The sequence below is a fragment of the Syngnathus floridae genome, chromosome 4 (assembly GCF_059516105.1).
Source record: "Syngnathus floridae isolate MCC-2025c chromosome 4, RoL_Sflo_1.0, whole genome shotgun sequence".
NCBI lineage: Eukaryota > Metazoa > Chordata > Actinopteri > Syngnathiformes > Syngnathidae > Syngnathus > Syngnathus floridae.
The window spans coordinates 21,176,824-21,201,674 of record NC_142416.1 but is presented as its reverse complement, the minus strand read 5'-3'; the positions used below and the strand labels follow the sequence as shown (position 1 = coordinate 21,201,674).

The 24,851-nt window shown below is 56.3% G+C and overlaps 8 protein-coding genes across 17 annotated transcripts; 2 read left to right on the top strand and 6 right to left on the bottom strand.

Annotated features, from left to right (window-relative positions):
* The first annotated feature begins 102 nt into the window (after positions 1-102).
* Positions 103-2,256, top strand: rrp36 (ribosomal RNA processing 36). The gene is made up of 7 exons (XM_088373253.1): positions 103-678; positions 884-1,001; positions 1,103-1,169; positions 1,301-1,405; positions 1,637-1,711; positions 1,789-1,906; positions 1,991-2,256. The coding sequence occupies exons 1-7, from the start codon at positions 396-398 to the stop codon at positions 2,164-2,166; spliced, it is 942 nt and encodes a 313-aa protein (XP_088229379.1). The 5' UTR covers positions 103-395; the 3' UTR covers positions 2,167-2,256.
* A 111-nt stretch (positions 2,257-2,367) lies between these two features.
* Positions 2,368-2,779, bottom strand: LOC148399985 (uncharacterized). Its single transcript, XM_088373263.1, has one exon. It carries the CDS (start codon positions 2,632-2,634, stop codon positions 2,491-2,493), a length of 144 nt encoding a protein of 47 aa, XP_088229389.1. The 5' UTR covers positions 2,635-2,779; the 3' UTR covers positions 2,368-2,490.
* Positions 2,780-3,454: 675 nt separating this feature from the next.
* LOC148399984 (myelin and lymphocyte protein-like) lies at positions 3,455-6,655 on the bottom strand. Its single transcript, XM_088373260.1, has 4 exons — positions 5,382-6,655; positions 4,519-4,686; positions 4,239-4,364; positions 3,455-4,048 (listed from the first exon to the last, which is right to left on the bottom strand). Exons 1-4 carry the CDS (start codon positions 5,502-5,504, stop codon positions 3,974-3,976), a joined length of 492 nt encoding a protein of 163 aa, XP_088229386.1. The 5' UTR covers positions 5,505-6,655; the 3' UTR covers positions 3,455-3,973.
* Positions 6,656-6,850: 195 nt separating this feature from the next.
* Positions 6,851-11,264, bottom strand: snrpb2 (small nuclear ribonucleoprotein polypeptide B2). Of its 3 annotated transcripts, XM_088373254.1 has the most exons (10): positions 11,106-11,264; positions 10,778-11,000; positions 8,851-10,545; positions 8,633-8,776; positions 8,068-8,139; positions 7,757-7,929; positions 7,558-7,689; positions 7,448-7,483; positions 7,273-7,361; positions 6,851-7,137 (listed from the first exon to the last, which is right to left on the bottom strand). In XM_088373254.1, the coding sequence occupies exons 5-10, from the start codon at positions 8,129-8,131 to the stop codon at positions 6,978-6,980; spliced, it is 654 nt and encodes a 217-aa protein (XP_088229380.1). In that variant the 5' UTR covers positions 8,132-8,139; positions 8,633-8,776; positions 8,851-10,545; positions 10,778-11,000; positions 11,106-11,264; the 3' UTR covers positions 6,851-6,977. The 3 variants fall into 3 exon arrangements, with proteins under 3 accessions (XP_088229380.1, XP_088229381.1, XP_088229382.1); XM_088373255.1 differs by lacking the exons at positions 10,778-11,000; positions 11,106-11,264 and having other exon boundaries at positions 8,851-10,693; XM_088373256.1 differs by lacking the exons at positions 8,633-8,776; positions 8,851-10,545; positions 10,778-11,000; positions 11,106-11,264 and adding an exon at positions 8,369-8,551.
* kif16ba (kinesin family member 16Ba) lies at positions 8,748-15,645 on the top strand. 7 transcript variants are annotated; one of them, XM_088373214.1, is made up of 24 exons: positions 8,748-9,080; positions 9,230-9,335; positions 9,723-9,792; positions 9,870-9,983; positions 10,124-10,240; positions 10,366-10,463; positions 10,534-10,643; positions 10,827-10,969; positions 11,828-12,197; positions 12,328-12,503; positions 12,600-12,665; positions 12,758-12,817; positions 12,872-12,991; positions 13,057-13,108; positions 13,284-13,421; positions 13,487-13,569; positions 13,649-13,737; positions 13,815-13,868; positions 13,945-14,571; positions 14,685-14,775; positions 14,877-15,002; positions 15,073-15,162; positions 15,233-15,316; positions 15,425-15,645. In XM_088373214.1, exons 2-24 carry the CDS (start codon positions 9,289-9,291, stop codon positions 15,587-15,589), a joined length of 3,090 nt encoding a protein of 1,029 aa, XP_088229340.1. In that variant the 5' UTR covers positions 8,748-9,080; positions 9,230-9,288; the 3' UTR covers positions 15,590-15,645. The 7 variants fall into 7 exon arrangements, with proteins under 7 accessions (XP_088229340.1, XP_088229342.1, XP_088229341.1 ...); XM_088373216.1 differs by having other exon boundaries at positions 8,748-9,107; XM_088373215.1 differs by having other exon boundaries at positions 8,748-9,169.
* LOC148399981 (dynein regulatory complex subunit 4-like) lies at positions 15,644-18,688 on the bottom strand. Its single transcript, XM_088373245.1, has 10 exons — positions 18,526-18,688; positions 18,280-18,387; positions 17,751-17,948; positions 17,390-17,596; positions 17,271-17,325; positions 16,608-16,981; positions 16,443-16,529; positions 16,139-16,360; positions 16,011-16,076; positions 15,644-15,945 (listed from the first exon to the last, which is right to left on the bottom strand). Exons 1-10 carry the CDS (start codon positions 18,526-18,528, stop codon positions 15,832-15,834), a joined length of 1,434 nt encoding a protein of 477 aa, XP_088229371.1. The 5' UTR covers positions 18,529-18,688; the 3' UTR covers positions 15,644-15,831.
* A 199-nt stretch (positions 18,689-18,887) lies between these two features.
* On the bottom strand, positions 18,888-21,985 carry ndufaf5 (NADH:ubiquinone oxidoreductase complex assembly factor 5). 2 transcript variants are annotated; one of them, XM_088373246.1, is made up of 11 exons: positions 21,408-21,748; positions 20,893-20,933; positions 20,741-20,804; positions 20,567-20,614; positions 20,390-20,493; positions 20,274-20,313; positions 19,753-19,950; positions 19,614-19,674; positions 19,471-19,554; positions 19,281-19,363; positions 18,888-19,196 (listed from the first exon to the last, which is right to left on the bottom strand). In XM_088373246.1, exons 1-11 carry the CDS (start codon positions 21,627-21,629, stop codon positions 19,113-19,115), a joined length of 1,029 nt encoding a protein of 342 aa, XP_088229372.1. In that variant the 5' UTR covers positions 21,630-21,748; the 3' UTR covers positions 18,888-19,112. The 2 variants fall into 2 exon arrangements, with proteins under 2 accessions (XP_088229372.1, XP_088229373.1); XM_088373247.1 differs by having other exon boundaries at positions 19,471-19,674; positions 21,408-21,985.
* Positions 21,986-22,535: 550 nt separating this feature from the next.
* LOC148399979 (interferon regulatory factor 2-binding protein 2-B-like) lies at positions 22,536-24,697 on the bottom strand. Its single transcript, XM_088373251.1, has 2 exons — positions 23,841-24,697; positions 22,536-23,199 (listed from the first exon to the last, which is right to left on the bottom strand). Exons 1-2 carry the CDS (start codon positions 24,400-24,402, stop codon positions 22,661-22,663), a joined length of 1,101 nt encoding a protein of 366 aa, XP_088229377.1. The 5' UTR covers positions 24,403-24,697; the 3' UTR covers positions 22,536-22,660.
* Positions 24,698-24,851: the final 154 nt, after the last annotated feature.

The following is a 24,851-nucleotide window of genomic DNA, read 5'->3' as shown; positions in this document are numbered from 1 at the left end:
CATCGATCTGTGTTCGTTCGTTTGTCTGTCTGAACAGACAGCTCGCGGGATCCGCGTGGTGACGCTAGCGGCCCTTTTATTGTGAAGGCAGGCGGAAGAACCACCTGGAAGTGACGTCTACACTTACACGAGGAAAAGCTAACGTAGCCTTTGCTAATGAGGAGCGAAAGGCTTGAGTACATGATTGTTTGACTTTTTTGCTGATTAAAACGTCGCCAACGACCGTTTGGTGGCGCTCTTCACGCGGCCAAGCGCCAGAGACCTCTAGTCCGCCCTAAACTTTGTCAACTTCTTCGGTAACCGCAAACGCGTCGATGGATGGCTGAACCCTTTTTTCTGACGTCGGATTGAAAGCTCAACTCGTTGTGCGTGTCTCACCGTTGGAGGCCAACGCGATGGCCGATGGACGTCGCGGCGGCCACCGAGAGGAGCGCAACTCGCTGATGTTGATGGCGCGAGGAAGGCGAGAAGCACCTGATGATGAGGAAGATCAGGTAGGATCTAACGAAGACGAAGGGGACGAGGATCTGGTAGGACCTGTTGGAAGCGATGAGGAAGAATCCGATGACGAGGAGGAGTATGAGGAAGAATCCGATGATGACAAGGAGGGGCCGCATGATGAAGATGAGGCGGTTGAGGTCCAGTCAACGGCCTTGAGGAGAGAGGAGATGAAAAAAGGTAAAGGACATCTTTTGTTTCAACTACAGATGAAAGGCTTCAGCCTGAGCACAAACGTTGCAACGTGTTCCTCAAAAAGGCTCACAAAAGATGGCATGGATTTGCACAGAGGAAGGGCCAGTTTCAATCCATTTTCTGCTGCCGTTCCATTTGTTCTTGGCCCAATCTGAAGCGCGGTCTGTGTTTTTGGTTGCCGTCTGTCCAGACTTGTCGGCGCTGCCGTTCGAGGACGTCCTGAAACTGCAGAGCTGCGCGGGCACCAAAGCGTTGGACCGGGTCGCCCGCGGCGCTCGGCCCTCGTGCAAGCGCCTCAACAAGAATAGGTGGGCTGGCGTGGCGTCGCGTCGCCGCTCCTCGCCACAGCCGTTCCTGGCCACAGCCGTCTGTCTTTCTGTTTTCTTTACGTCTTTTCTACCTCCCGCAGGCCCGCTGAGGTCTCGGCCAAGAAACGGGCGCCCTTCCTTCGCCAGGTGGTGGCCGTCAAGAAGGCGGTGAGTGGGCGAGCGCGGCCCTGCCCTGCCCCGCCCCTTCCATGCCAATTATTTTCTCTTCCATTTTCCTGGCCAAAGCGCAAGTCGGGCCTCGGAGAGTGACTTCCAAACATGTTGCCTTTGTTTTGCAGACGGCCAGAGACCCTCGCTTCGACGACCTGTCGGGGGAGTACAAGGCGGACATCTTTGACAAGACCTACAGCTTCATCCACGACATCAGACGGCACGAAACGCAGGTACGGCGGCGGCCTTAGCCTTTTCTCGGCTCAAAATGCCCCCCTCCGGTGGTAGGCCAGGTGTTGAAGTGGTTCAGTCACTTGTTTTTTTTTTGTTGAGCTCGCTTTGCGGGGGGACAATCTCACGAGATAGTTTTTGTGCATTTCAGCACCTTTCCAAATTGTCTGTTTGAGAAGCTCCCATTTGGCAAGCCCAACAAATGGGTCCAACGCTTTGTTGCTCTCTCTCAGGTGATCCAAAAGCAGCTGAAGAAGAGCAAGAACGCCGACAAGAAAGAGCAGCTCAACGGCCTCCTCAGGAAGATGGTGAGTGTCCTCGCCCGTGCGGCCGGCCGGCCCAGCGTTATCCTTTGTCGCCATCGTGTCGTCGTCCCGCCCGCCAGGCCGATCGGGAGCGAGCGCGGCAGAGTCGGGAGCGACAGCGGGCCGGCGAGCTTCAGCACAAGAAGGAGCAGAGAGAACGGGCCCAGCGTGGCCATCGCCCCTTCTTCCTCAGCAAATGTACGTATGGTGCCAAAACACAGAACCTGGCAAGAAGATTTCCAAAAGATAACTCGCGTCGCTTTGACCTTGTCCCGTTTCCAGCCGAGCAAAAGAAGCTGCGTCTGGCGGACAGGTTCTCGGCGCTGAAGACGAGCGGCAAGCTGGATGCCTTCATGGGCAAGAAGAGGAAGCGCAACGCCGGCAAAGACCGCAGGAAGTTGCCGTGGCGACAGCAGCCCGGAGAGCAAAGCATGCCGCGGGGGGGCCAACGCCCTTGAACATATCCAGGAGTTTTTTGTTTTTTTTTTGTCTTTGGCTGGAAAGCGCCTCTCGCGCGGCTGCCGGATAATAAATCAACACTTGACAAAGCTTTTCTCAAATTTGCCCCTCAAATCACCTCAAAGCTCATTTGGAAGGCCGAGCCCGGTGGCCCCGCACCAAACATTCACACTAATGGTCAGGAAGGAAAGCTCGACAAGACTTGTTTAGCTTCTGTATTGATGAGCCCAAAGATCCCATGAGCAGTTTTGGATCGGTCCTCTTTCCACCGATTGAGGGACAGACGAGGAAAAGCAAAACAGAAGCCTTTTCGTCGTGGGCTGTCAGTCGCGCGTGCGCGTCTGTTGTCCCGTCGAGCGGACGGCATTCTTGACGGCGCGCTGCATCAGCCAGGTGGCCACGTGCACGCCCAGCAGGGCGCCGCCCGCCACCCAGGGCCAGTTGCGCCGCAGCCAGCCGCCTCTCATCGCCGACGCCAGGCTACTCGCTCTTGGTGTTGCCGGCGGGCTCGCGTGCCGCGCTCTTGTACAGGTGGGGGCGGGCCTTGAGCTGGTACCAAGCGGCGTGGATCAGAGCCAAACTGGTGCCCATCACAATCAGAACTTTGTAGTCGCGCCACACGCCCATGGCGCCCGATGGCGAGCTGCGTCCGCGTCACCCAAAACGAGCAGATGCACACATCAAAAGACATTTTAGAGAGTCGTCGAGAGAAAAAGGAGCAAGTACAGTTTTGCTTTTCAGGAAATTCAATGGTTAATACTGCAATGACATGCTACAGCGTGTTGTCAATTGTAGTCCGATCGGAACGCCATAGGACATGATCCAGAATCATTTGTTCACATTTTCGTATGTGGCTAACGCATCAGACGTGCAAGCGACCAGTGCCTTCAAGTTGACATGAACTCGGTGCTCATTCGGTCATCGTATTTAAATTGCCAAATTCCGTTTAACATCCAAACAGACTCGTGTTGCGTTTGGTGTATCTCGTTAAAGACAAAATGCCACTCTTAAACAGAGGCAAATGAGCGCTAAAAAAAGAAAGTATTTCACCTTCACAAACGAGGTATAGGTCCACCGGCGACGGCGGCCATCTTCTCCAAGGAGGGCGGAAGTGGCGTCACAGCGAAATGAGACGGAAACGCGGGAGAATAAAAGAGCACTTCGAGATTTGCGTCTCAATACGAGATTTGCGTTCGAAAGTGGGATTAGCGTTGTAAAGTGGCGCGCGCACGCGCGCACGCGCACACACGCACACCTCTGCGCTATGTCATAGCTTCAGCCCATGAATTGATTCAAAACATTCTTTATTATAAATATTTCACAAATGAATCTCTTCTGGTATGAACAACAAATTGGTGCCAAACATAAACGTCACTAAACAGCATTAAATCGAGGTATGTCAATATGTCGAAAACAAACAAGCATAACCGAGCTAAATCCTGTCAAGCGTTGAAAGATATAACGATAAATATGTATCAATATTTATCAATTTCAGAAGTCAGCCATGTCAAACGTGTCATCAATCTACATTAACAATAGCAAACAGAAATCATTTCCAATAATGTCAAATATCATTGTGTGTCAAGCGAATTGTGTCACACGACTTTTAAAATGTCCTCAATCAACAAATCCTCAAATAAGGCGAGCGGGTCCTCCTCATAATGCCATATATCAAAGTCACAATACGCTTGCACCGTCCAATGGAAATCTTAGACGGGATGAACAGTGTCAAATACGTAAATAGGTCAACATCGTTGGTCCAATGCAAGCGTCAACGAGATTTCTTGACAGCCGGATGGAAAAGTTCTAGAAGGTCTTCCAGCGCACGGCCGACAGGATGCTGTGCACAAAGTACAGCAGCGTGGCCGCGTACGAGAACACCTGTGAGCGACGGACACACAAAAGCACACATTTGTTGGACGAACGGTTTTTCATTCCCAACATCTTTCCATTTACTTGCTTTGTCCATTTTTATTGGCGATAATAAAGAACCTTGGCTTGCCTATGCGTGCATGAGTGTGCGCGTGTGAGAGACAGACAGACAGACAGACAGACAGACAGACAGACAGACCACAGCAGAAATGTCCAGCTGGTAGTTCTGGAAGTTTCCGGCGTTCTCCAGGTCCAGCGTAACTTTGGCCAAGGACACGGAAGCGCTGAGGTAGAAGACGGCGGCCGTCAGGTGATAGGCAAAATCCTGAAAGACAAGGACCACCACGTTGTGCCACAAGGTGGCGGTGTTGTCTGTTAATTGGTACCACCGCGTTGGTCCACCACTTGTCATCGACGCTGACTTTTTTGTCCGTCAGTGGCCGGGCTTTTTTTGCAAGGTAACGATTGCTTGTACTCACTGCTGCCGCCCAGCCGCTTTTGTTGGAATGACATCCGCACAGGAACACGAGGCTCCACAAGAAGGTGGTGACAAAGCAGAAGACGCTGACCGACATCACCCAGCCCTGCGGGTTCTGGGGAACCACCAGCGTGCACGCCACCAGGATCCACACCAGACCCCCAAACACCTGCACGCGGCTCAGCGTGAACGTCGCAGGTACCACAGCCTTGTTTTTGCCGACCAACGGCGTCGGACAAAATGTGGCTTTCCGATGACAAAAAATTTAAAAAAGCCATACGGACCCCCGTGCCGACTCCGATATTTGGCAGAATAACGTGCCGACGATAGCCGACTAATCAAATAAATATGTGATGAACCAAATAACTCGTCTTCGAATGTTTTAGGAAAACGTCAACAATTCCAAAGTTTTCCAAAAGTTCACTCAAAGTGGGAACAGAAGCTAACCGTGGAGCGAGTTCGCAGCATTGGCTCAAGGGATGGATGGTATATGGCAGGGGTGGGCAATTGCGGTCCTCGAGGGCCGAATTCACCAAGCGTTGGATTGTTCACCCACTAATAGGGAACGTGAGCTGGGATTAGACCGTCGTGAGACAGTTTAGTTTTACCCTACTGATAATGTGTCGTCCCCACCGGCCGGCCGGAGCTGTTCTGCATGTTTTAAAGGGCTCCCTGCTGCGACACACCTGATTCAAATGATCAGGATTGTTATCCAGCTTCTGCAGACCTTGCTAATGATCTCGCTGACCATTTGAAGCAGGTGTGTTGCAACAGCCTGACATAGAAAACATGCAGGACACCGGCCGGCCCTCGACGACCGCAATTGGCCACCCCTGCTATATGGAATCAAAAATATGTTCTTACGAGTTCGGGAAGATAGAGCAGGTCCGGCAGAGTTGTGCACACAGCGGCTCCTGCGGGAAGCTCCGGCATCGTAACTACAGTCGCCGGGACCGCCGGCTGCGGGTTGGCGCTGTTGGACGCCATCCACCCGGGGCTGGGGGAGAAAAAAAAAAAAAAAAAAACCCAACACAACAGCCACAACGAGAAAAAGTAGACTGCGAAGAGAGGCAAGAACGACCGATGGCCGCCCGTTAAGCAAGTGCGAGCATCTCCCTCCCGCGGGCACGCACGCACGCACGCGCAGCAGCCGTCCTCATGACAACCACTGGCCAAACGCCGGTCGCCAAAAGACCGCTCGCGTGTTTCGGTTGTGTTGCGCTGGCTGTTGCCGTGGAAACACAAGCAGAAAGTCAACGCCGAAGAAACCCCAATTGTCAAGAATGGAACCAAACCCTATTTTTCGGGTCGGACCGAAATCCAATGCACTCATTCCTCTCGTTGGCAAACTATATGGAAGAGCTGTTGTGAGGGACATTATTGCTTTCATGACTAAAAAGCCTGAGTTCAAATGAGCATACAACCGGAGAATGAATGCGTTTCGCCATTCTGATCGAGAACTACTTTTCAAACGTAGACTATGTCTCGCCATGGTTACCCATCGGCAGCCCAGCAACGACAACAATCACGCACGCACGCACGCGCCCATCAATTGTTGATCAGGATCAAGTTTTCACGTCGACACATGCATGTATGCATGCATACGGTCATTTGATCTGACCCTCCTCACAAGGAAAACAAAACACCCGGCTTCATTTTTGTTTTTAAAATGTAGTTTAAAAAGACGTAAGTATTAAATATCTTTCAAAAAATACATCCATGAAAATATAAAAGGTGCACCACTACAAATATAACTGAGATCAAATTTGAAAATTGCAATTCAATCATTGAAACAAACAAAAAAAATCCTAAATGAGGACTCTCTTTGGCCTCCCCAAAAACCCGACACGTGAAAAGTTAAAATCATTAAATGAAATAAAATGGCATGGCCGAATTTAGTCAAAGATGGACAATTTCAGAAATGATCCGTTTTTACTTGTTCCAATTCTACTTGTGGGAATTGAATGATATTTCAGTTGCTCGCCTGCTACCCCGGGAGAACACAAGAAAGGCCACTTTCGGACCATTGACCGGCTGCTGCATGGCTCCATCCTGTGGACACGCTGGGGACTGCTCCCCGCTGGTGACATCTTCGGACCTGCCCGTACGGTAGCGAAGACTTTGTTTGTTCTTGTTTAATTTAGCCACTAAACTTGATTTCCCGTATACAGAACATGTAAAAGAGCAACTGAATTTTGAACTAGCGTACAACAAATTGACAAAACGCGTCAGGGAGGTTGCAAAGGATGTACATAAAAGCCAATGAGGATAAATGACGTCTGTGGAGGCCATGAAACATTTGCGTCATCGAGTGACCACATTTACAATTTGAGTAAAAAAAAAAAAAACGAATTTTATTTGGGTACTTTACAAAAAAGTAGCTGAGCAAAGGTAAAATGTCAATTGTCCGTTAGTACCGTTGGCAGGCGCGCGTGGGCCTTGCCGGCCGGCCGGCTTACGCTACTTCTTGGCGAAGGTGATCTTCATGGCGCAGGTGGCGGTGATGCGGAAGCCTTGCAGGGCGTCCTTGGCCACGCCCGCCTGCATCTCGCCTTCAAACTCCACAAAGGCGATGTCGTGCTTGCCGGGAACCAGACGCACCTCCTTGAAGCCCGGGAACCTCACACACACACAGGCGCATACACACACACACGCACGCACGCACGCACACACACACACACACACACGCACACGCACACACACGCGCGCGCACACAGTTACGCACGCAAGCACAACGCACGCAGATGCCACTTACTGGTTGAAGAGCATGGACAGCATCATTTCGTTGGTTTCCTCAGGTAGGTTGCTGAGGAACAGGATGTAGTTTGGCGGGTTGTCGGGGACCTGCAGAGTCAGCGCAGTCCTTCAAAGTTACCTTTGAAATGGCTCGACGGATGGCGGGCCGAGTTAAGCTCAGCCCACGTACGTACCTGCGCGGGCGGAATGTGAGGCGGAATCGCTGGCACCTGAACACAAGGCCGCAAAACACAAAGTCACATAAGCGGACGTGCCCACGACGTCGCGACGGCGTTTGGCTCACCGCCATGGCTTTCTTGGCCAGGGCGACGGCTTCCTGAGGTTTCTTCTTCTTGTCCTTCTTCTTGTCTCGGTCGCCGTGCGCCCCTTTCACCTTGGTGATGACCTCAGAGTCCGTCTTGGCGTACTGGATCCTCTGGCGGGAAGAGGAGAGCGGGCGCGTGGGTGAAAGGGCGGGACTGAGGGCGTGGGGGGGCGCCTACCATGGGTTTGTTGTAGAAGGGGAAGCCCTGCAGCTGGCGCAGGGCATTGGTAGCGGCGGCCAGCTCCTTGAAGACCACGAAGGCCTGGCCCCTCATCTTCATGGTCTTGGTGGCCACGATGTCCAGGATCTGGCCAAACTGCGACAGGAGCGCGTACAGGGAGCGCTTCAACTCTGCACGACAGACATCAGCGCTGTTGGTTGGCTCTTCCTCACGAGCTACTTTGCACAACGCTGAGACAACGAGCACGCAAACACAAAGGAGGAGAAGAACGCAGCCCCGTCCGTCTGTCCGTCCGACCGACTACTCACCTTCTTTCTTGACTCTGTCATTGATGTTGTTGATGTAGATGGTGTGGTTGGGCCGGATGTCCATGATGGAGTCTACGGGGTTCAAAATTAATCGAGTAGTCGACATTGTCACATGAACACAATCGTTTTTTTTTTTTTAACAAATTCAATAAATGCTCTCCGAGTGATACCGCTTAGCTGGACTTGAGTTCTTTCCCCCTCCCCGATGACTAAATCATACCAAATAAACAAAAGTTCTTTGGCTAGCGAAACGTTTTTCCTATGGTCTACGCTTTGATGCAAATAAACGTGTTTTCCTTACTCAAATGAGTCGATAGCAGTTTCAAATTGGGATTTAGACACGAGCGCGAAGAACCTCAATGCGCCGAGCCGCGTCCATTCAAAGCACTAGCCTAGCCGATTAGCCGCCGCGGGTTGGCTGCGCCAGCGACTTTGGACCAAATCATTGTTACAGATGTGACCGAACGCATGCCACCACACAACTGGAAAGGCAAACTTTGTTCGGCTCCAGGAGGCGCAAAAGGGTAGAAAGGAGCGAGGCGAGAGGAAAAAGAAAGCAGCTCACCTCTCGCTGCCGTTTCTCACGCTGCCAAACGAGAAGCGCCGCCTGCGTTGCGTTGCGTTGCGTTGCGTGTTGGGCAGCTTTATTATGGACTGCCACCAACAGGACTGGAGGTGAAACTACAAGCTGATCGGGGCGGCCGCAGCTCTGCAGAATGAATTCATTTCGTCATTAAGTTATTGATGCAAACTTGACTTGTACAGATTGAACTCAATGGTCACCTTCGAATCCGAAGCTGGATGGGGTTATCTATCCGTCCGTCCGTCCCTAGTCTAACGTGACCGATGACGCGTGAGGCACCGGCTCCTGTTGGCCAATCGACACGCAGCTATTGCGCTCGCTCAACTCTGCTAGCATAGCAGGCTGATGTTTTCTTCCAGCCGCCGGACTGCCTGCCTGCCTGCCTGCCTGCCTGCCTGCCTGCCTGCCTGCCTGACTGACTGACTGCCGGGTACTGCTGAGGCCCACGTCACAATAAGTTCGCCTGCCTGCCGCTGCTGCTGCAAAAAAAATTTTTTTTTGGGGGGGGGGTTATCTCCGGTGCGTTTTATGGACGGTCCATCTCCCGCAAGAGGCTAAGCAGCTTCCGTCTCCCCACAGCAGCCAAGCGGACCGGACCGGACCGGACCGGGCCGGGCAGGACAGGAGCGGGATGAGCCATGGCGTCGGTTCGGGTGGCTGTCCGAGTCCGACCCATGAACAAACGGTGAGCTAATGAAAAACAATCCCAGTACTTTTGTGCCACGCACCAAATCGCAGCATATGCTCACAAGTCAATAATAACACTTTGCATTCTCATAATGACAACAACAATTTGGCCATTTGTCTTTTTTCCTCCTATAAAATGTTGTCACGGCAGCTGGTGAATCTTAAACAGCAGCAGGTTTGAGTGAGCTGAATTTTATTTAGCATTTTGCCTCCACACCATGACCATGGCCGGCCGGCCAGCCAGTCAGTCAGTCATGGTCTTTTCCAAGGTAGTCCCAAGCAGTGGAGAAAAAAAGTGGAGATAGCTCGGGGGTTCGCTGGCTGGCCGTTCGTTCGTTCGTTCGTTCGTTCGTTCCGACGCGACGTGTGTCGTTCGCTCTTCCAGGGAGAAGGACTTGTCGGCCAAGTGCATCATCAAGATGGACGGCGCCAAAACCTCCATCGCCAACCCAAAGGTGTCTGCCGCCGCCGCCGCCGGCCAGTCAAGCGTGGAAAGGTGTCTGAAAGCTCATGGTCTACTTTTCCCCCAAAGCTCTCAGAAGGCGCAGCGGGGGACCCGAGCAGGGACTCCCTCAAGACCTTCACTTACGACTTCTCCTACGACTCGGCCGACTCCGGAAGCTCCGGCTTCGTCACTCAGGAGAAGGTAAAGGCTTGCTGCTCATTTGCCAGTCTCGCTGGGAGAACGCCGACGACTCGTCATCGGGTCCTTGAATTGGAGCAGATTGGCAGGAGGCTTTGTGAGGCATAAAAGATCTGGGACAAGCCCTTGTGCGCCTGCGGCAGGTCTTCCGAGATTTGGGCTGCGACGTGCTGAAGGCGGCCTTTGAGGGCTACAACGCCTGCGTCTTGGCCTACGGTCAGACGGGCTCCGGCAAGTCCTACACCATGATGGGCAATCCGGTAAGCATGAGACTCAGAGCAAAAGGATGGACCCTTGTGGCTTCTTTGAGGCGGGCTCAGGTGGGGAGGGTTTTTTTTTCCTGTGGCGCCATCCTTTGCTATTTTGCAAATTGTGACCATTTCAGGGAGACGCCGGTCTGATCCCACGGATCTGCCAGGGTTTGTTCGGCCGCATCGACAATGCCGCTCGACGGGACGAAGCTTCGTTCCGCACGGAAGTCAGGTGAGCCTCGCTCGGCCGACGGACCCCCCCTCTCGCCTGGCCGGGACGCTCATCTGTTGGCTCGTCGCAGCTACCTGGAGATCTACAACGAGCGTGTGAGGGACCTTCTGAGGAGGAAGTCTGCTCAGACCTGCAACCTGAGGGTCAGGGAGCACCCCAAGGACGGACCTTACGTCCAAGGTCAGACTTTCTTTTACTATTGTCGGAATGGGGCTCGTGGAGCTTAGTTAGCCTCGAGCTAGTTAGCCATGGGGGCCTTGAAAACAAATAGCAGCAGCATGGTCACCCAGAAGAAACGCGCTAACAGTACTCACGAGCGCGGCGGGGGCGGGGCCTCGTTGCAATCGGCCCGTGTGACTTCAGATCTGTCCAAGCATCTGGTGATGAACTACAGCGACGTGGAGGAGCTGATGGAGGCGGGAAACATCAAGCGCACCACCGCCAGCACCGGCATGAACGACACCAGCAGCCGCTCGCACGCCATCTTTACCGTCAACTTCACGCAGGTCCGGAAAAATCCAAACATTCTTGTCAAACCTTACAGTGAAAAAAGAGAGCAAGCTTCAAAACCCCCAAACAGAGGCGTGGAAAATCTTACGCACAAATGTGTTTGAACAAGCATTGATTTTTGTCAAAGCTTACAAATTCCTTCCGACCAAAATCATTTTCATGCCGCCAGCGCTTTGAAAATCCCAAAACAGACTGAGCGGTTGGTCCTTCAGTCTGTTGGAGTGGACTGTGAAGGCTCCTGCTTTGCGCCACATCATAAAAGAGACAATGTGAAGGTGATCATAGGAAAGGATGCAGGCCTTTTGTGGGCTCATCTCACAAGCGCCGCCCAGCCAGCCGCCCGGCCAGCCGCCCGCCCGGCCAGCCAGCGCATGCGCCTCAGCTTGCACTTTGTCAGGCAGGACACGGCCGGCCCCACAGCAGCAGGCTGCTCTTCGCTCCTTTCACATGGTCAGTGGGCTGGGCTACGCTTGTCCGACCCCATCTGCTCCATTTGTGGGCCTTCCGGCTGCCGGACTTTACAAGAAATGACATGGTCATAGAACGGCTGATTACATTTTAGGAAAACATTTGCCAGCCAGCACTGGATCAAATTGAAAAACAACAACAACTATTTGCTATCGCGTGCCTTTGACTCCTTTGGTGTCGCTACAATTTTTTTCTGGCATGTTATTTTTTTTACGCATGAAATCAAACAAAACGAGTTCTTGTTCTTTTTTAAATGACTAAATGCAAAGCGCCCGATATGTTAAGAAAACAGCAACATAGCTAACTTTGGAAAAAACAAAAAGATTTCAAAGACAAAACAGAGCACTGGCCTTTAAACCAAAGGAAATCTGTGTTTTGTTGTCCAGGCCAAGTTTGACGCCGAGATGCCCAGCGAGACGCTGAGCAAGATCCACCTGGTGGATCTGGCGGGCAGCGAGCGCGCCGACGCCACCGGCGCCGCCGGCGTCCGCCTCAAGGAGGGCGCCAACATCAACAAGTCGCTGGTCACGCTCGGCAACGTCATCTCCGCCCTGGGTCAGAAGCCCGCAGCCGGCAAATTGCAAAAGGCACACACGCAGCGATGCCCCCTTTTTTTGGGTCACGTAGCCGACCTCTGCGCTGATGCCGACGGCAGCCAGAAGAGGAAGTCGCTCTTCGTGCCCTACAGAGACTCCGTCTTGACGTGGCTGCTGAAGGACAGCCTGGGCGGCAACTCCAAGACCATCATGATTGCAAGTACGCCGGCCGAGTTGAGTCGAGTCAAAGTTGAGCCGAGTGGAGTCGGAGTTGAAGTCGAGGAGAGTCAAAGTCCAGTGGAACCGCAGCCCTACCTACCTACCTAACTCGTTTCCTTTGCCCTCCCCAGCCGTGTCCCCCGCCGACGTCAACTACGGCGAGACGCTCAGCACGCTGCGCTACGCCAACAGGGCCAAGAACATCATCAACAAGCCCACCGTCAACGAGGACGCCAACGTCAAGCTGATCCGAGAGCTGCGGGCGGAGATCGTGCGACTCAAAGCGCTTCTGGTCCGGGGCAACCAGGTGAGGGAGGGTGGGCCACAGGCCTTGCGGGGCACCCCTCGGCGCCGTGCCACGCCACGCCACGCCACCTCCGTGTGTCTGTGCTCATTTCTTCAGGTCGCTGTCTTGGACTCACCTACCGCGCTCAGCATGGAGGAGAAGCTGCACCGGAGCGAAGCCAGGGTCAGCACACACTCCGTCCATCTCATTTTGGCTGGACCTACGTGCCTTGGATGAGAGGGACGCTCGCTCGCTCGCTCGCTGTGTGTGTGCAGGTGCTGGAGCTGACAAAGGAGTGGACCAATAAGTGGAGTGAGACGCAGAACATCCTCAAGGTACTGCTTTGTGCTCTTTCTGCCGCTGCTCGCTCAAGCGCCGTTGGCACTCAGGAGGAGACGCTGGCGCTGCGCAAGGAGGGCACAGGCGTGGTCCTGGACTCGGAGCTGCCTCACCTCCTGGCCATCGACGACGACCTCCTCAGCACCGGCATCATCCTCTACCACCTCAAGGTCCGAAAAGTCGGCGCCGGCAACGCGCTCTGCCCTGTCTGACGTGCTTCTTTGGCCAACGTCAGGAGGGCCCGACGTACGTGGGCAGAGAGGACGGCGCCGGGGAGCAGGACATCGGTGAGCCTGGCTTTTTCCTCCTTGGCTCGAAGGCTCCTTTTCAGAAGGCGGCTCGGGCGGGCGGGCGGGCGGGCGAGGACGCTTCCAAATGGCCAGCGTTCCAATCGCAGGCTGCCGGTTCTTTTTGAAAAGTAACTGAAGCCACAAAGTTCATTTGTAAACCCCTGCCGCGCAGTGGTCCACGGCGCCGACGTGGAAAGCCAGCACTGCGTGTTTGACAACAGCGGCGGGACGGTGACGCTGGTGCCGCTGGCCGCCGCGCTCTGCTGCGTCAACGGGAGACGTGTGGCCACGCCCACACGGCTCAATCAAGGTGGGGGTGGGGGGTGGGGGGGCTCCGAGCTTGAGAAGCTCATTTGACCCGCGCTGTCTTGGCAGGCGCCGTGGTCCTGCTGGGCAGGACCAACATGTTCCGCTTCAACCACCCCAAAGAGGCGGCAAAGCTGCGGGAGAAGCGCAAGGTGGGCACTTGTTCCTCTTCCCTGCTAAAGCTGGCGCCACCAGCCGCAGTCACACGGCAGGCACGTGTTCCCCCCGCAGAGCGGCCTCTCATCCACCTTGGGCCTGTCGGCGAGCGACCTGTCCAAGTCCTGCGACAACCTCTCGGCCGTCATGCTCTACAACCCGGGGTGACGCAATTCCAATTCTACTTGCTCAATTGCGTTGGCTTTGACAATGCTAAGTGTGCTTTGCGCGGCGCCACCAGGAGGGAGCTGGAGCGTCGGCAGCGCGAGGAGCTGGACAGGCTGGAGCTGACCAGGTACGTGCGGCGACTTGCCTGCCTCCCTCCCTCCCTCCCTCGCAGACCCGCCGCTATGCGTTTTGTGCGAGGCCAGGCATCAGATCAAGCAGATGGAGGCCAAGCAGCGCAGCGAGAAGGCCAAGCTGCAGCGCCTCCGGCGGGAGGTGGAGAGCCGGCGCAAGGAGTCAGAGGAGGCGCGTCAGAGGATCCTGCGCCAGGAGGAAAGCCTGCGCCGCCGCAGCCGCGACATGGAGAGCCGCCTCCGAGACTTCCTGGAGGAGAAGCGGCGCTTTGACCTGCTCAGACGAGCCGACCGGGAACTCCCGCGGCCCCAAGAGGAGCTCCGCCGAGAGCCGCGACAGCCGGAGCATCTGGAGGCGGCGCAACTGAGCCACAAAAAAGGCGGCGCCGCAGCCGTCACTCTCTTTAGCAGTGAGGAGGAGGAGGAGGAGGAGGAGGAGGAGGAGGAGGAGAAGAAACGGCCGCCGGCTCCTATCAGTTCTCCTGACCTGGACAACCTCCCCGACCACCCAAATTCTCCAGGCCTGGACAACCTCTTCGAGCATCCAAATTCTCTGGGGCTGGCCGACCTCCTCGACCAGGAGGAGAAGCTTCGGGTGCAGCGACCGCAAGAGGACAAAGGAGAAGAAATCTGGCACAAGAAGCAGCAGATACACGCAGGACACCTGGTCCCCGACACCGTTCCGCTCTCAGACCGCAGGTACAGAACTTGAGGTCCGCGGTAAGCGCAGGGTCGGCCTGTCGCTCTGCCTGAATTTCGGGTCGTCGTGTCCTCGGGCGAGAACGCTTATGACGATGTCGCCCCCCAAACAGGACCAACATTGGAGAGGAGGTTGAGCAGAGGCTACAGCGCTTCAACCTCAACACAAGCAGTCCCGCGATGGACCCGGACCCGTCACGACATGTAGGTATTTGGGTAGTGGGCCGGCCGGCTGAGCCGCGCTGTACGTGTCCTGGGCTCGGTGATCCAAGAACGAGTGAACTTGACAACCGGCGTGACCTTAGCAGTGCGGCAGCGGCAATGCCGAGCCTCCTCCTCTTTGTGCCGGCAAGGGAAGCGTCCGTGTCAACATCCCTCGCTACGTCCTCCGAGGCCAGGGCAAGGATGAGCATTTTGAGTTTGAGGTCAAGGTGGGTCGCGGACCCCCTCCCCCCCACGCCTCACTTGGAAGTGCTCAAAGTTGATCTCTTGCCGTGACAGATGAGCGTCAAGGACGAGACGTGGACAGTCTTCCGTCGCTACAGCCGCTTTCGAGAGATGCACAAGAGTCTCAAGTCGAAATATCCGCAGGTCACTTGCCGCCCTTTTCGTGCTATTTGAATTGATGTCACGGATGATGTCACGGATGATGTCGTTGCAGCTGGCAATTCTGGACTTCCCTCCCAAGAAATTATTTGGAAACAAAGATGAGAAAATGGTTGCTGAACGCAGGAATCAGCTGGAGGTAACGCCGAAGGCTCTCAACTTGGATTTTCTGTCGTGCAAAACACGCATTACACACACACACACACACACACACAGCAGAGTGGTGAAGGTGGCATGTGTGTTGCAGCGCTACCTGCGAAGCGTGTTTGAGGTGATGTCGGCGTCGTCCGGGTCACCGCTGCGGCAGGACGACGAGCGCGCCGCCTTTCCTGTCTCCAAACGCTCCGTGTGCGAGCTGTCTCCCTTCTTCAAGAAAGGCGTCTTTGAGAGCGGTCGCCACGGAACCGGCTAAACGCGTGCTCCCGTGGGACCTTTTCACTCGGCCAATAAAGTGACGAGCGAGCCAGACGCCTGTGGCTGTGTTTTATTGCTCACTCGCTATTTGTGCCCAGAATAGCAAATCCATTTTGTACTTGTCCAGCTGACTTTGGACTTTCTTGCCAAATCCAAAGCAGAAAAAAATAGGAAGAGTGGCGGCGCCCAGCCCAGCCCAGCCCAGCCCAGCCCAGCCCAGCCCAGCCCAGGCAGGTGCAACTAGTGCGCGTGCTGTCCGAGGATGAGCGGCACGTCTGCTAGCGGGAACTGATAGGACGGGACGCCCAGCGCGTCCAGACCGTGGCGGCACGTCCCCGCCAAGGCGGCGTACTCCTGAAGGGACAAGGGGCTCAAAACACTTTTTCCAATTGCTTCCCTACACACACGCCCACACTTACGTGACATTGCCGATCTAGATCTTCCTGTAGCGTCCTGACGGTGGCCCTTTTGGACTCCAGCGTTTCCTGCAAGCAGGAAGGAGATGTCACGGCGACCACGAGCAAGGCCGAGCCAGCCGTGGCCGTACCCCAAGTTTGTCGGCGGGGGCCGTGCCGGCGGGGGCCGTGCCGGCGGGGGCCGTGCCGGCGGCGGCAAGCGCGGCCAGCAGCTGCGCCTCCGTCTTGTCCACCGAGCGACTCAGCAGCGCCATCTTGCGGTCCAGCAGCATTTCCTTCAGGCCGCTCCTTTGCTGGACCTCCAGCAGGACCTGCGTCTGCTTCATCAGCAGCGCGTCGCGCTCCTCCTCCACCTGTCCAGGGCGGAGCGAGTGGCTGGGGCGTCTGCACGCAACACCGATGCCACAGCAGCGCCACGTTTGCGCTCGCTCTCACCTGCTCAAAGGCGGCGATGAGCAGGTCTCGCTCCAGGACCAGCTCCTCCAGCCGCTCCTCCAGTTGCTTGACACGGGCGGCGCCGGCCTGGAGAACACATCCGCAAGAAGCACCTCGTCAACACAGAGTGGGAGGGAGGGAGGCAAGGGTTGCGGGGTGATGTACCGCCTGCTGGGAGTGAGCTCGTCGGTGGCCCTCCAGCCGGCGGCGGAGGCCCGGGAGGTTCCGCTCTGCCTCCCGCAGGGAAGCGGCCAGATGCGCGTTGCGCTTCTCCGCCTCGTCCAGGCGACCTTCGGCGCGGGCTCGACACGTCGCGGCCGCCGAGGCCTCGGCTCGGAGCGTTTTGCCGTCGTGCACCAATTTGCTCTGCGCGGCGCCGAAGAATTCCCGGGCCGCTCCCGACTTTTGGCGCCGGCGGTCGGCCAGCGACCGGAGCCGCCGGCTCATCTTGTCCTCCAGCGCCGACAGGGCCGCCTGCGTCTTGTGACTCTCCGCCTGCCGCATCTGCTCCATCTTTTTGGCATACTTGGCCTCCACCTCTACAAAGCAAAATGAAAATCTTTCGGAAGAAACCGGCTGGTGGCTTGTCTCTCTCCGCTCCAGGATTGAAGTGAGCCCTCCCTCCCTACCTGTGAGTCAATCTTGATCGATGTGGCAAACAATGACAAAACCACCAGCGTTACTATTTATTTCTTGATGATACGAAAAACGTTTGACCGTCGGCAAGTGTTAGCTTAGTCGCAATTTCCTGCCTCTGAGAAGCTAAAGGTCGGTTCTGCCTCGTTTTTCTCAAATAATGACCATGGCTTTTGGAGTAACAAAATTCACCTGCGATCCTTTTGTCGTAGTTGTTGCTGAGCTCCATCAGCTCCACTTGATGCTTCTGTGGAGGACAGTGCAAAAAGTCTCACGTGTCTTGCACCACCTTCAAAACTTTCAGAACATACCAGTTTGAGCTCTCGGACGCATTTGTGTCCGGCGAGCTTGTGGCGGCGAGCCTCCGCCTGCTCGTCGTGCGCGTGCCTGCGCAGACGCAGCTCGGCTTCAGCGTGGCGCCCGCGAGCGAGCCACGCGACCGCACTGCCGCGCAGCTTCTCGTCAGCTGCCGCCGCCCGCTGCTCCGACAGGACGTGCTTCAGCTTCTGCTTGTACACCTGCGGCGATCAAAGAAGGAAGGGAGGCAGAGGAATAGAAAAAGAGCAAGGGGGGGGGGGGCAAGCACGGGGGTCAAGAGGCGGCGGGCGGGCGGGCCGGCGGGCGAGCACGGGGGGTCACGAGACGGAGGCTCAAGAGGCTGGGCGGGCTCACGTTGATCTCGATACGGTGCCGTCGGTCGGCGTCGTCCTTCTCCCGGCTGCGGGTGCCCAGTTGCGCCCGCGTTTCCTCCAGGAGGCGCTTGCTGACCTCCCACGAGCTTTGGATCTTGTCCCGCTCCAGCTGGAAGAATGTCCTCTCCTCGCGCTCGCGCTCCAGCTCCTCGCGCAGGCGGATCACGTGCTCCTCCAGCTGCGCACGCGCACGCGCACAGCATCCTCCGTTACCCCAAAAGGCGCACATTTTTAGCTGGGTGTTCGGCATGCAAGTGGAAAGTTGGACGACATAACGTGACAACTTTTGCCTTTTAGTGTGTGTGATAAGCCTCACTTTTCTCGAACCGGAAATACAAAAATCAACCGATCAGGCTGCCAAGTGAAACGCTGAAAACCAACAATGGGGCAGTTAGATTGGCTCGCATTACAACGCCGGGCGGGATGGAAGCTGCAGATGAGTCACGCCTAGTTTGACCACGTGAACCGAAGTAGCATTATCCGCTAGCATTAGCCTAGCTGCGCGCTACCTGCTCCTTGGACATGTCTTCCATAGAGAGGACGTCCACGGCTCCGTCCGACTTTTCCCCCTTGGTCGGCTTCTTCTTCTTCCTCGACACGTTTTCACTTTTGGGCGGCTGACCGCGCGCGCGCACACACACACACACACACACACACACACAGATGAGCGAACCGCGGGAGCAAATCCGAAGCTAGCTTCTTCGCACGGTCGCTTCATAAATTGGAGAAGAAAAGAGTGGCCTCCGGCTCCTCACCATGGCGAAGTGTCTAGAAGCGAGGCGCCCAGTGCGAGTCCTGAGGCGCCGGGACGGACACGAGTCTTAAAGCGCCGGGGCGCGAGTTAACGAGGAGCACGCTCGCTCGCTCGCTCGCTCGCTCGCATTTCAACAGCCACCGGCTGTCATGGCAACGGAGTCACGTGCCGCCACAGGTCCTAGTTCAACTCCATTTTTTCCCAACGGCTGTCATGGCAACGGAGTCACGTGCCGATTTTTCAACGGCATACAAAAACACGGTGACAATTGACTTCATCGAACACAAAAACGACAAAAGCTGCTCTCCCATTCAACTTAAACGGAGCTACGTTCTGATTTCGGGTAGCAAAAACACAGAAGCCTTCGATCGGACCGACATTTATTGAACAGTTCATTAGTTGAGGAAAAACACAGATGAAATAGTTTGTCAGGTTGGGAGCAAAGAAATGCGATGAAGGAAAAAAAAAAAAAAAAAGTGCCTCCAGTAGCCACTTTGGAGACGTTTGCTGAACGTTTCGCTCGCTACTCACGCCGACATCTTGACGGCTGCAGCGGGCTTCTGCAATTGGACACAAACGCGCCACATTTCACTCGCCAGCGTCGTCGTTCCGCGCGATCTTGGACAAATCTCCAAAGGAGGCGGTCGCCGAGCCTCGCTTCGCCGCTTTGGCCTGAAGGCAAAAAGCAAGCGAAACAGAAAGAGACAACGTGGTCACCAGTCCATGCTGAGGAAAGGTGTGCCATGATTCACTCACCTGAGAGCGGTGAGGCTTCCAGCCAATCATGTAGAGGACGTCAAAGGTGGCCGGGACCGAGCCGTCCTCCTCTCCGTACATTTCTGCCACGCACGCACGCACGCACACACACACACGCACGAACCAAGTTGGAACCGGACAGCGCGCGCTATCCGGGCCGATCCCTTCCATCCGCCCGCCCGCCACGGACCTTGGTAAACAGCCGCCGCCGCCAAAATGGTGTCTCGACGCAACATGGAGCGGCGGTTCCAAGCGCAGTTGCTCTCGCCCATACCTCAACCACACATCGGGTGCGTGTCAAGCAGGTGACGCGGCCAAGGCAACGTGGCTTACCTTGCAAGTCCATCATCACCTCCACCACGCTGGGATAATTCACCTGCACCTCGTCAGTGTCCTGAGAAGTACAAAGCTTGGGGATTTGCACCTTGACACGGACTGACCCGAGCCTGTTCAATCATAAGTGAAAGGTCACCACGGTGAGCAGGTCGAAGCCAGCCCGTCCCAGCAGGTTGCCCAGGTCGGCGACGGCGGCGTAGGGCGAGACGCGCGGCGACAATCCTCCCTCTCGCTCCGTCTCGGCCAGCTGCAGCGAGCAGCGCAGCTGGTACAAGGTCTGGCCGCCGGCCATGGCGCCGATGAACGCGCCGTCGGGCTTCAGGACGCCGTGGATCTGAAGCGGACCGGGCCAGAGCACGCAAAATTGGAAAAAGCCTCCCTCCGGTGGCAAAATGGCAAAACCACAGCCACAACTTTAGCCATCAAAGGAAGGAAGGAAGGAAGAGGAAGGAAGGAAGGAAGGAAGGAAGGAAGGAAGGAAGGAAGGAAGGAAGGAAGGAAGGAAGGAAGGAAGGAAGGAAGGAAGGAAGGAAGGGAGGAAGGAAGGAAGGAAGGAAGGAAGGAAGGAAGGGAGGAAGGAAGGAAGGAAGGAAGGAAGGAAGGAAGGCCTTGCGTTTCCTTTCTTCCTTCCTTCCTTCAAATATTCAGGCGACTGACCTGGCCGAGCGCGGCGGGCAGGTCGTTGACCCAGTGCAGGCTGCCAGGGGGGACACAAAGCCAAAGTCAGTGGCGCCGACCGACCGACCGACCGACCGTCCTCGGCGGCTCGTCACCTCATGCTGCTGAGCACCAGGTGGAAGGAATTCTCCCGGAAAGGAAGGAACTCCTCGTCGGCAGCCAGCGCGTGACAGCGCATGTCCCCGCCCGCGTTCTGCCTCTGGAGACAAACGTGCGCACGGGAGGTGACGCAACGGCCGCAACGGCCGCAACTCTTCAAGTCGGCGACGTACCAGGGCGCTCTGGGAGATGTCCGTCAAAAGCAAACGCTCCACCGTCTCCTAAAGCACAAGCGGCCGTCAAAAGCAGGACGCACTCGTGCGCACCGTCGTCCCCTCCCGCAACTACTTTTTATTTTTGCGGGAATCCATATTTAAATGTCAACGAGTCGTGGAACCGTCGCCTACCTTGCTTAAATGTTGCGCAACGTAGCCTCGTCCGGCGCCGATCTCCAAGGCCAGCGGGAAGGTCCTGCGAGGACCAGCAGGCAACAAAAAAAGTCACGCGTGTGTGCACGAGCGCGTGGTTGGTCTCATGGCGGCGGCGGCGGCGACGTCACCTGGCCACGTCGTACACGCGATCCGCCACTCGAGCGCCGACCTGCACGCACGCACGCACGCACGCACGCACGCAAACAATAGCAATCCAACGTCAAGCATCAGTAAAGGATCAGGAAGCGCAACAAGGTACTGAAAGCAAAAACATGTTGGGGCAATTTAACGATGACAGCGGCTTTTTGGAAACGAGGTAGTATTTTGAGGCCGTCTTTTCACGTAACGTTTCGGGAGCATTTGAGTAGGGAAGTAGATTACGGAGAAGCAACTTGTGGAGGTGTTGCATCACGAACTTGCTTGCTTGGCATGCTTTCCCGGTCATTTCAGCGCTTTTGGCAAGTTGGCCGAGCACTTGTTGCGAACATGCTTTAAGAAACGAACGTTCATGCACGCGTCCATTAATTTCAATTTGCTGAGCAGTCTGAGCGGCTGCGGGCGCATATTGGAGTCACATACTGTTCGGGCCTTGCCATAGGCCACAACGTCATTTGCAATTTGGTGCAATATTCCGCGGCCTCACCTCTTCTCTGAGGTAGTCGTACTTGTGGGAGTCGTGAGCTGCGTTCGCCCACTCCTTCTGCTTCTTCTTCATGCTTCGGTCGAACACGTTGGCGGGTCCGCCGCCGCCGCCCCCGGGGTACGACGACCCCAGGCGGCACTCGAGCACCCAGCAGCGGGGCCAGCGCGAGGCTGACACCCGCAGGAGTCTCCCGCAAGCTCCGCCGCCGCCGCCGCCGATCATCGCGACCTTCCCGGCCAGCACGCCACACTGCTTCCGGGTCGGGGTGACCTCCGGCGGCGGCGCAGACAGTGCTTGCGCGCGAGCAGCCCGTCTTGCCACATGGCGGCCATCTTGGGAGGGGCGACGCATGGCCATCGCAAGGAAGTCGGTCATTTCTCGACCCGTTTTTGCGAGGTTCACTGCGCAATCGTTTGAAGGTTTGAGTTAAGATATGAATGTAGTAGTAGTCAGGACTACTATTCCCAGTGAGTTCCCTCATCTCAATTGTATGACGCTGTGCGCAAAGTGTACGACTCCCACCGTGCCGACATGCTTCTTTTTTTCCCACCAGGGGGCGCTGAAAGCGGCTCAGGCGCCCGCCGTCGCCACAACGACCGCAAGCAAACAGGTTGAGCCCGGCCGGGCGCCCGCGCGTTTCTTTCGTTCGCCCTGATCTCACAAGGCCTCAAGCACACAAAGTGACATCACGGTTACCTAACGCAGGCGCCCAAAACAACACGCTCGCTCCGTGACGACAGTGTTAGAAGAGGCAGGCCTCTTTGGCAGGCAGGCAGGCAGGCTTCTTTGGCAGGCAGGCAGGCAGGCAAATGGGCTTGATTAGCTCGGTAGCTTGAGCGATGCCGTTATATCGCTGTTCTCTTGCTTCATTGGCTTTCTCTTCTCGCTCTCAGTTAAGACTACAAGGTCACACATGATCTATCGCACAGCTAGGCTAGGCAGAGTAGGAGTAGAAGAGCACGAACCATGGTGGTGGCACTTGAACCTTCTTGCGCAATCTCACAGAGAAGGCTCCGTAGCCCTGTTTCCATCTTTGAAATAGTTCAACTGTGAAGGCTGCCTCTTGGTAATTACTGTTAGCGTACAAGCGTTCAAGATAAAGAAGTGGGAATAGATCGAACAACACCATCGGAGTGGTAAGGTTCTTTTTATTGGCTGAGCGCCCGCTGCGATCGATGCTGTTGGAAAAGGTACAAAGAGAACGTGGAGAAAAATAAAAAAAACAAGTGGGCAGGGTAACGAGAAGAAGGCTTTTAAGAGTCCCGCTCCTTCTTCACCTCGACGTCTCCGGCCAGGATGGTGGCGATCTCGCCCCGCATGAAGGCCCAGGGCAGGTCGGAGCCGGCCAGAGGGCAGCGCCCCCCGCTGGGGCAGTACACCTCCCCGCCGGCGCCCTGCGTCTTGATGCTGGCACGGGAACACGGGAAGCAAAACTTGTGCGACGCCACAGACGGGCACTGAACAAAATGCGTGTCCTCCAGCCGCTCGCGGCACAGCGTGCAGCCGAGCGGGACGCTGCCCGCCGGCGCCCGCCCGGGCGGGGCGGCGCCTTCGGGTACGCCCGCGTTGATGAGCGCGGCGACGGGTGACTGAGCGTGCGGTGGCGCGGCCGCCTCAGGGGGGGAGAGTGCAGACGAGAAGCCGGGCGGCGCGGCGGCGGCCGCCTTAAGCGCCTCGCCGGGCCACGGCAACCACGGCGGGCCCTCCGCTGCGTTGCACTTGGGTGCCGAGCCTTGGCCGTCTGGCTCGGGCGACGCCTTCCTCTTGGTGCCCCGCGGGGGCTTCGCCCGCTCTGAAAGACAACACGAGAAAAATCAGAAGACTTGACGCAATATTTTCAGCTCTTTCAACAGAGACATTTTTGAAGCCATGTTGCCCTTCCTTCCCATCAACCCCAAATAAAATACGCAGGCGGTCGGGCAGAGGAAATTTGAAATGCCGACCAGACTGGCAGTCGGTCAAACAACCGTCGTCAGAGAGAGCGAGCGAGCGAATGAGCGAGCGCTTTCCGTTTCCACTTTGTCTGTCGTACCTGATTCGTGCGTTTGGACCCAGTGTAGATGTTCAAAAGAAACAATGTCGGTTCCTTCAAAAGCAGGAGGTGGCCAAGAAAGACTCAAGTGAAGTTTATGAAAATCCTGTTGATAAAACAAGAATTGTCGAGAACGGACGACTGTGGAATCGGCAGCGCAATCGGCTGATCGGAAGGAATCGATGATGATGATTCGATTTCTTTTATTTTTTTGCACTGATCGGTTGGCACTTTTTAAATTTCGTTGTACATGTGTGATCATGACAATAAAGATCTATTCTATTCTATTCTATTCTCCAATGTAAAAGGAGGAGCAGTTACTGGCCTCAAAAAGCGAGCCTAGGGGAAAATGTTTAAGACATGACGGCAGCGGTTCTCCGGTTGTCATGACGTCACCACACCTGTCTTGGAGGCGGCGGCGGGGGCGGCCACGTGCTCCTTCGCGAACCTGGCCTCGATCGCGTGCACGGCCACGAGCTCGCGCGCGCTTCTGCCCTTGTCCGCTACCATGTTGTCCTGCAGACGCTGGTGGCCGACGTTGACGCGGCGCGGATCGGTGGGGCTCTGGCGCTTCAGCTCGGGCGGCTCGTCGGCTTTGGGGAATCCGTTGACGAGCCTAGCCGCGGCCGTCGTCGCACTCGACGTCTGGTACTCCGGGCCGAGGCGAGGCGGTGGCGGCCCGTCGGTTAGCGGGCAGCGGGAGGAGGCGAGCTCCCCCCCGGCCGGGTGCTGGAGCTCCTTGACGGTGGGCGGCGGCGGCGGCGGTTTTCCCCCTCGTCCCTCGTGGAGGCCGTGGGCCCGCTTGAGCAAGCGGGCGGCGTCGATAACAGACTCGACGCGGTCGGCTCCCTCGTAGTTGACGCAGCCTCGGCACACGGCCTCGCTGAAGTCCCAGATGACGGCCCACGGCATACGGGGCAGGTCGCACAGGAAGCACGACTGGCGCCTGGCGGCCGCGGTCATTGTGCGCTGGGCTGGCTAGTTGGCTGGAGGCGGCGCTCGCTCGTGGTTGGTCAAGCAGGCACGGACGGCGACAGGGAGCCTCGCGAGCCGCCGCCGCTGCTGCGAACGCACGCAAAATGTCGACGTCGCCGTTATGTCGTCAGAAAGCAGACGCCCGCCATCATGTTTCGCTGGTGGGGCGCGCGCCCGTCAAACTCGCGCGCCAGACATGGTTACGTCATAGTCAGGCGCGGACGTCAGGCAGCGTCGCCACTGGCCGGCCGCCCGCCTTCGAACTGAATGTGCTGTGCTCGTAAATCGGATGAGTCGCACCAATTCGTCGAACTTGCACACCAATTGGCTTACGATGGCAAAGCTTCGTCACGTGACCGAATGTTTTGGTCGAAAACGCGGTTCGTGCCGATAACACCATCTCTGACGTTTACCTGCCACAACAAACGCTTTGAAAA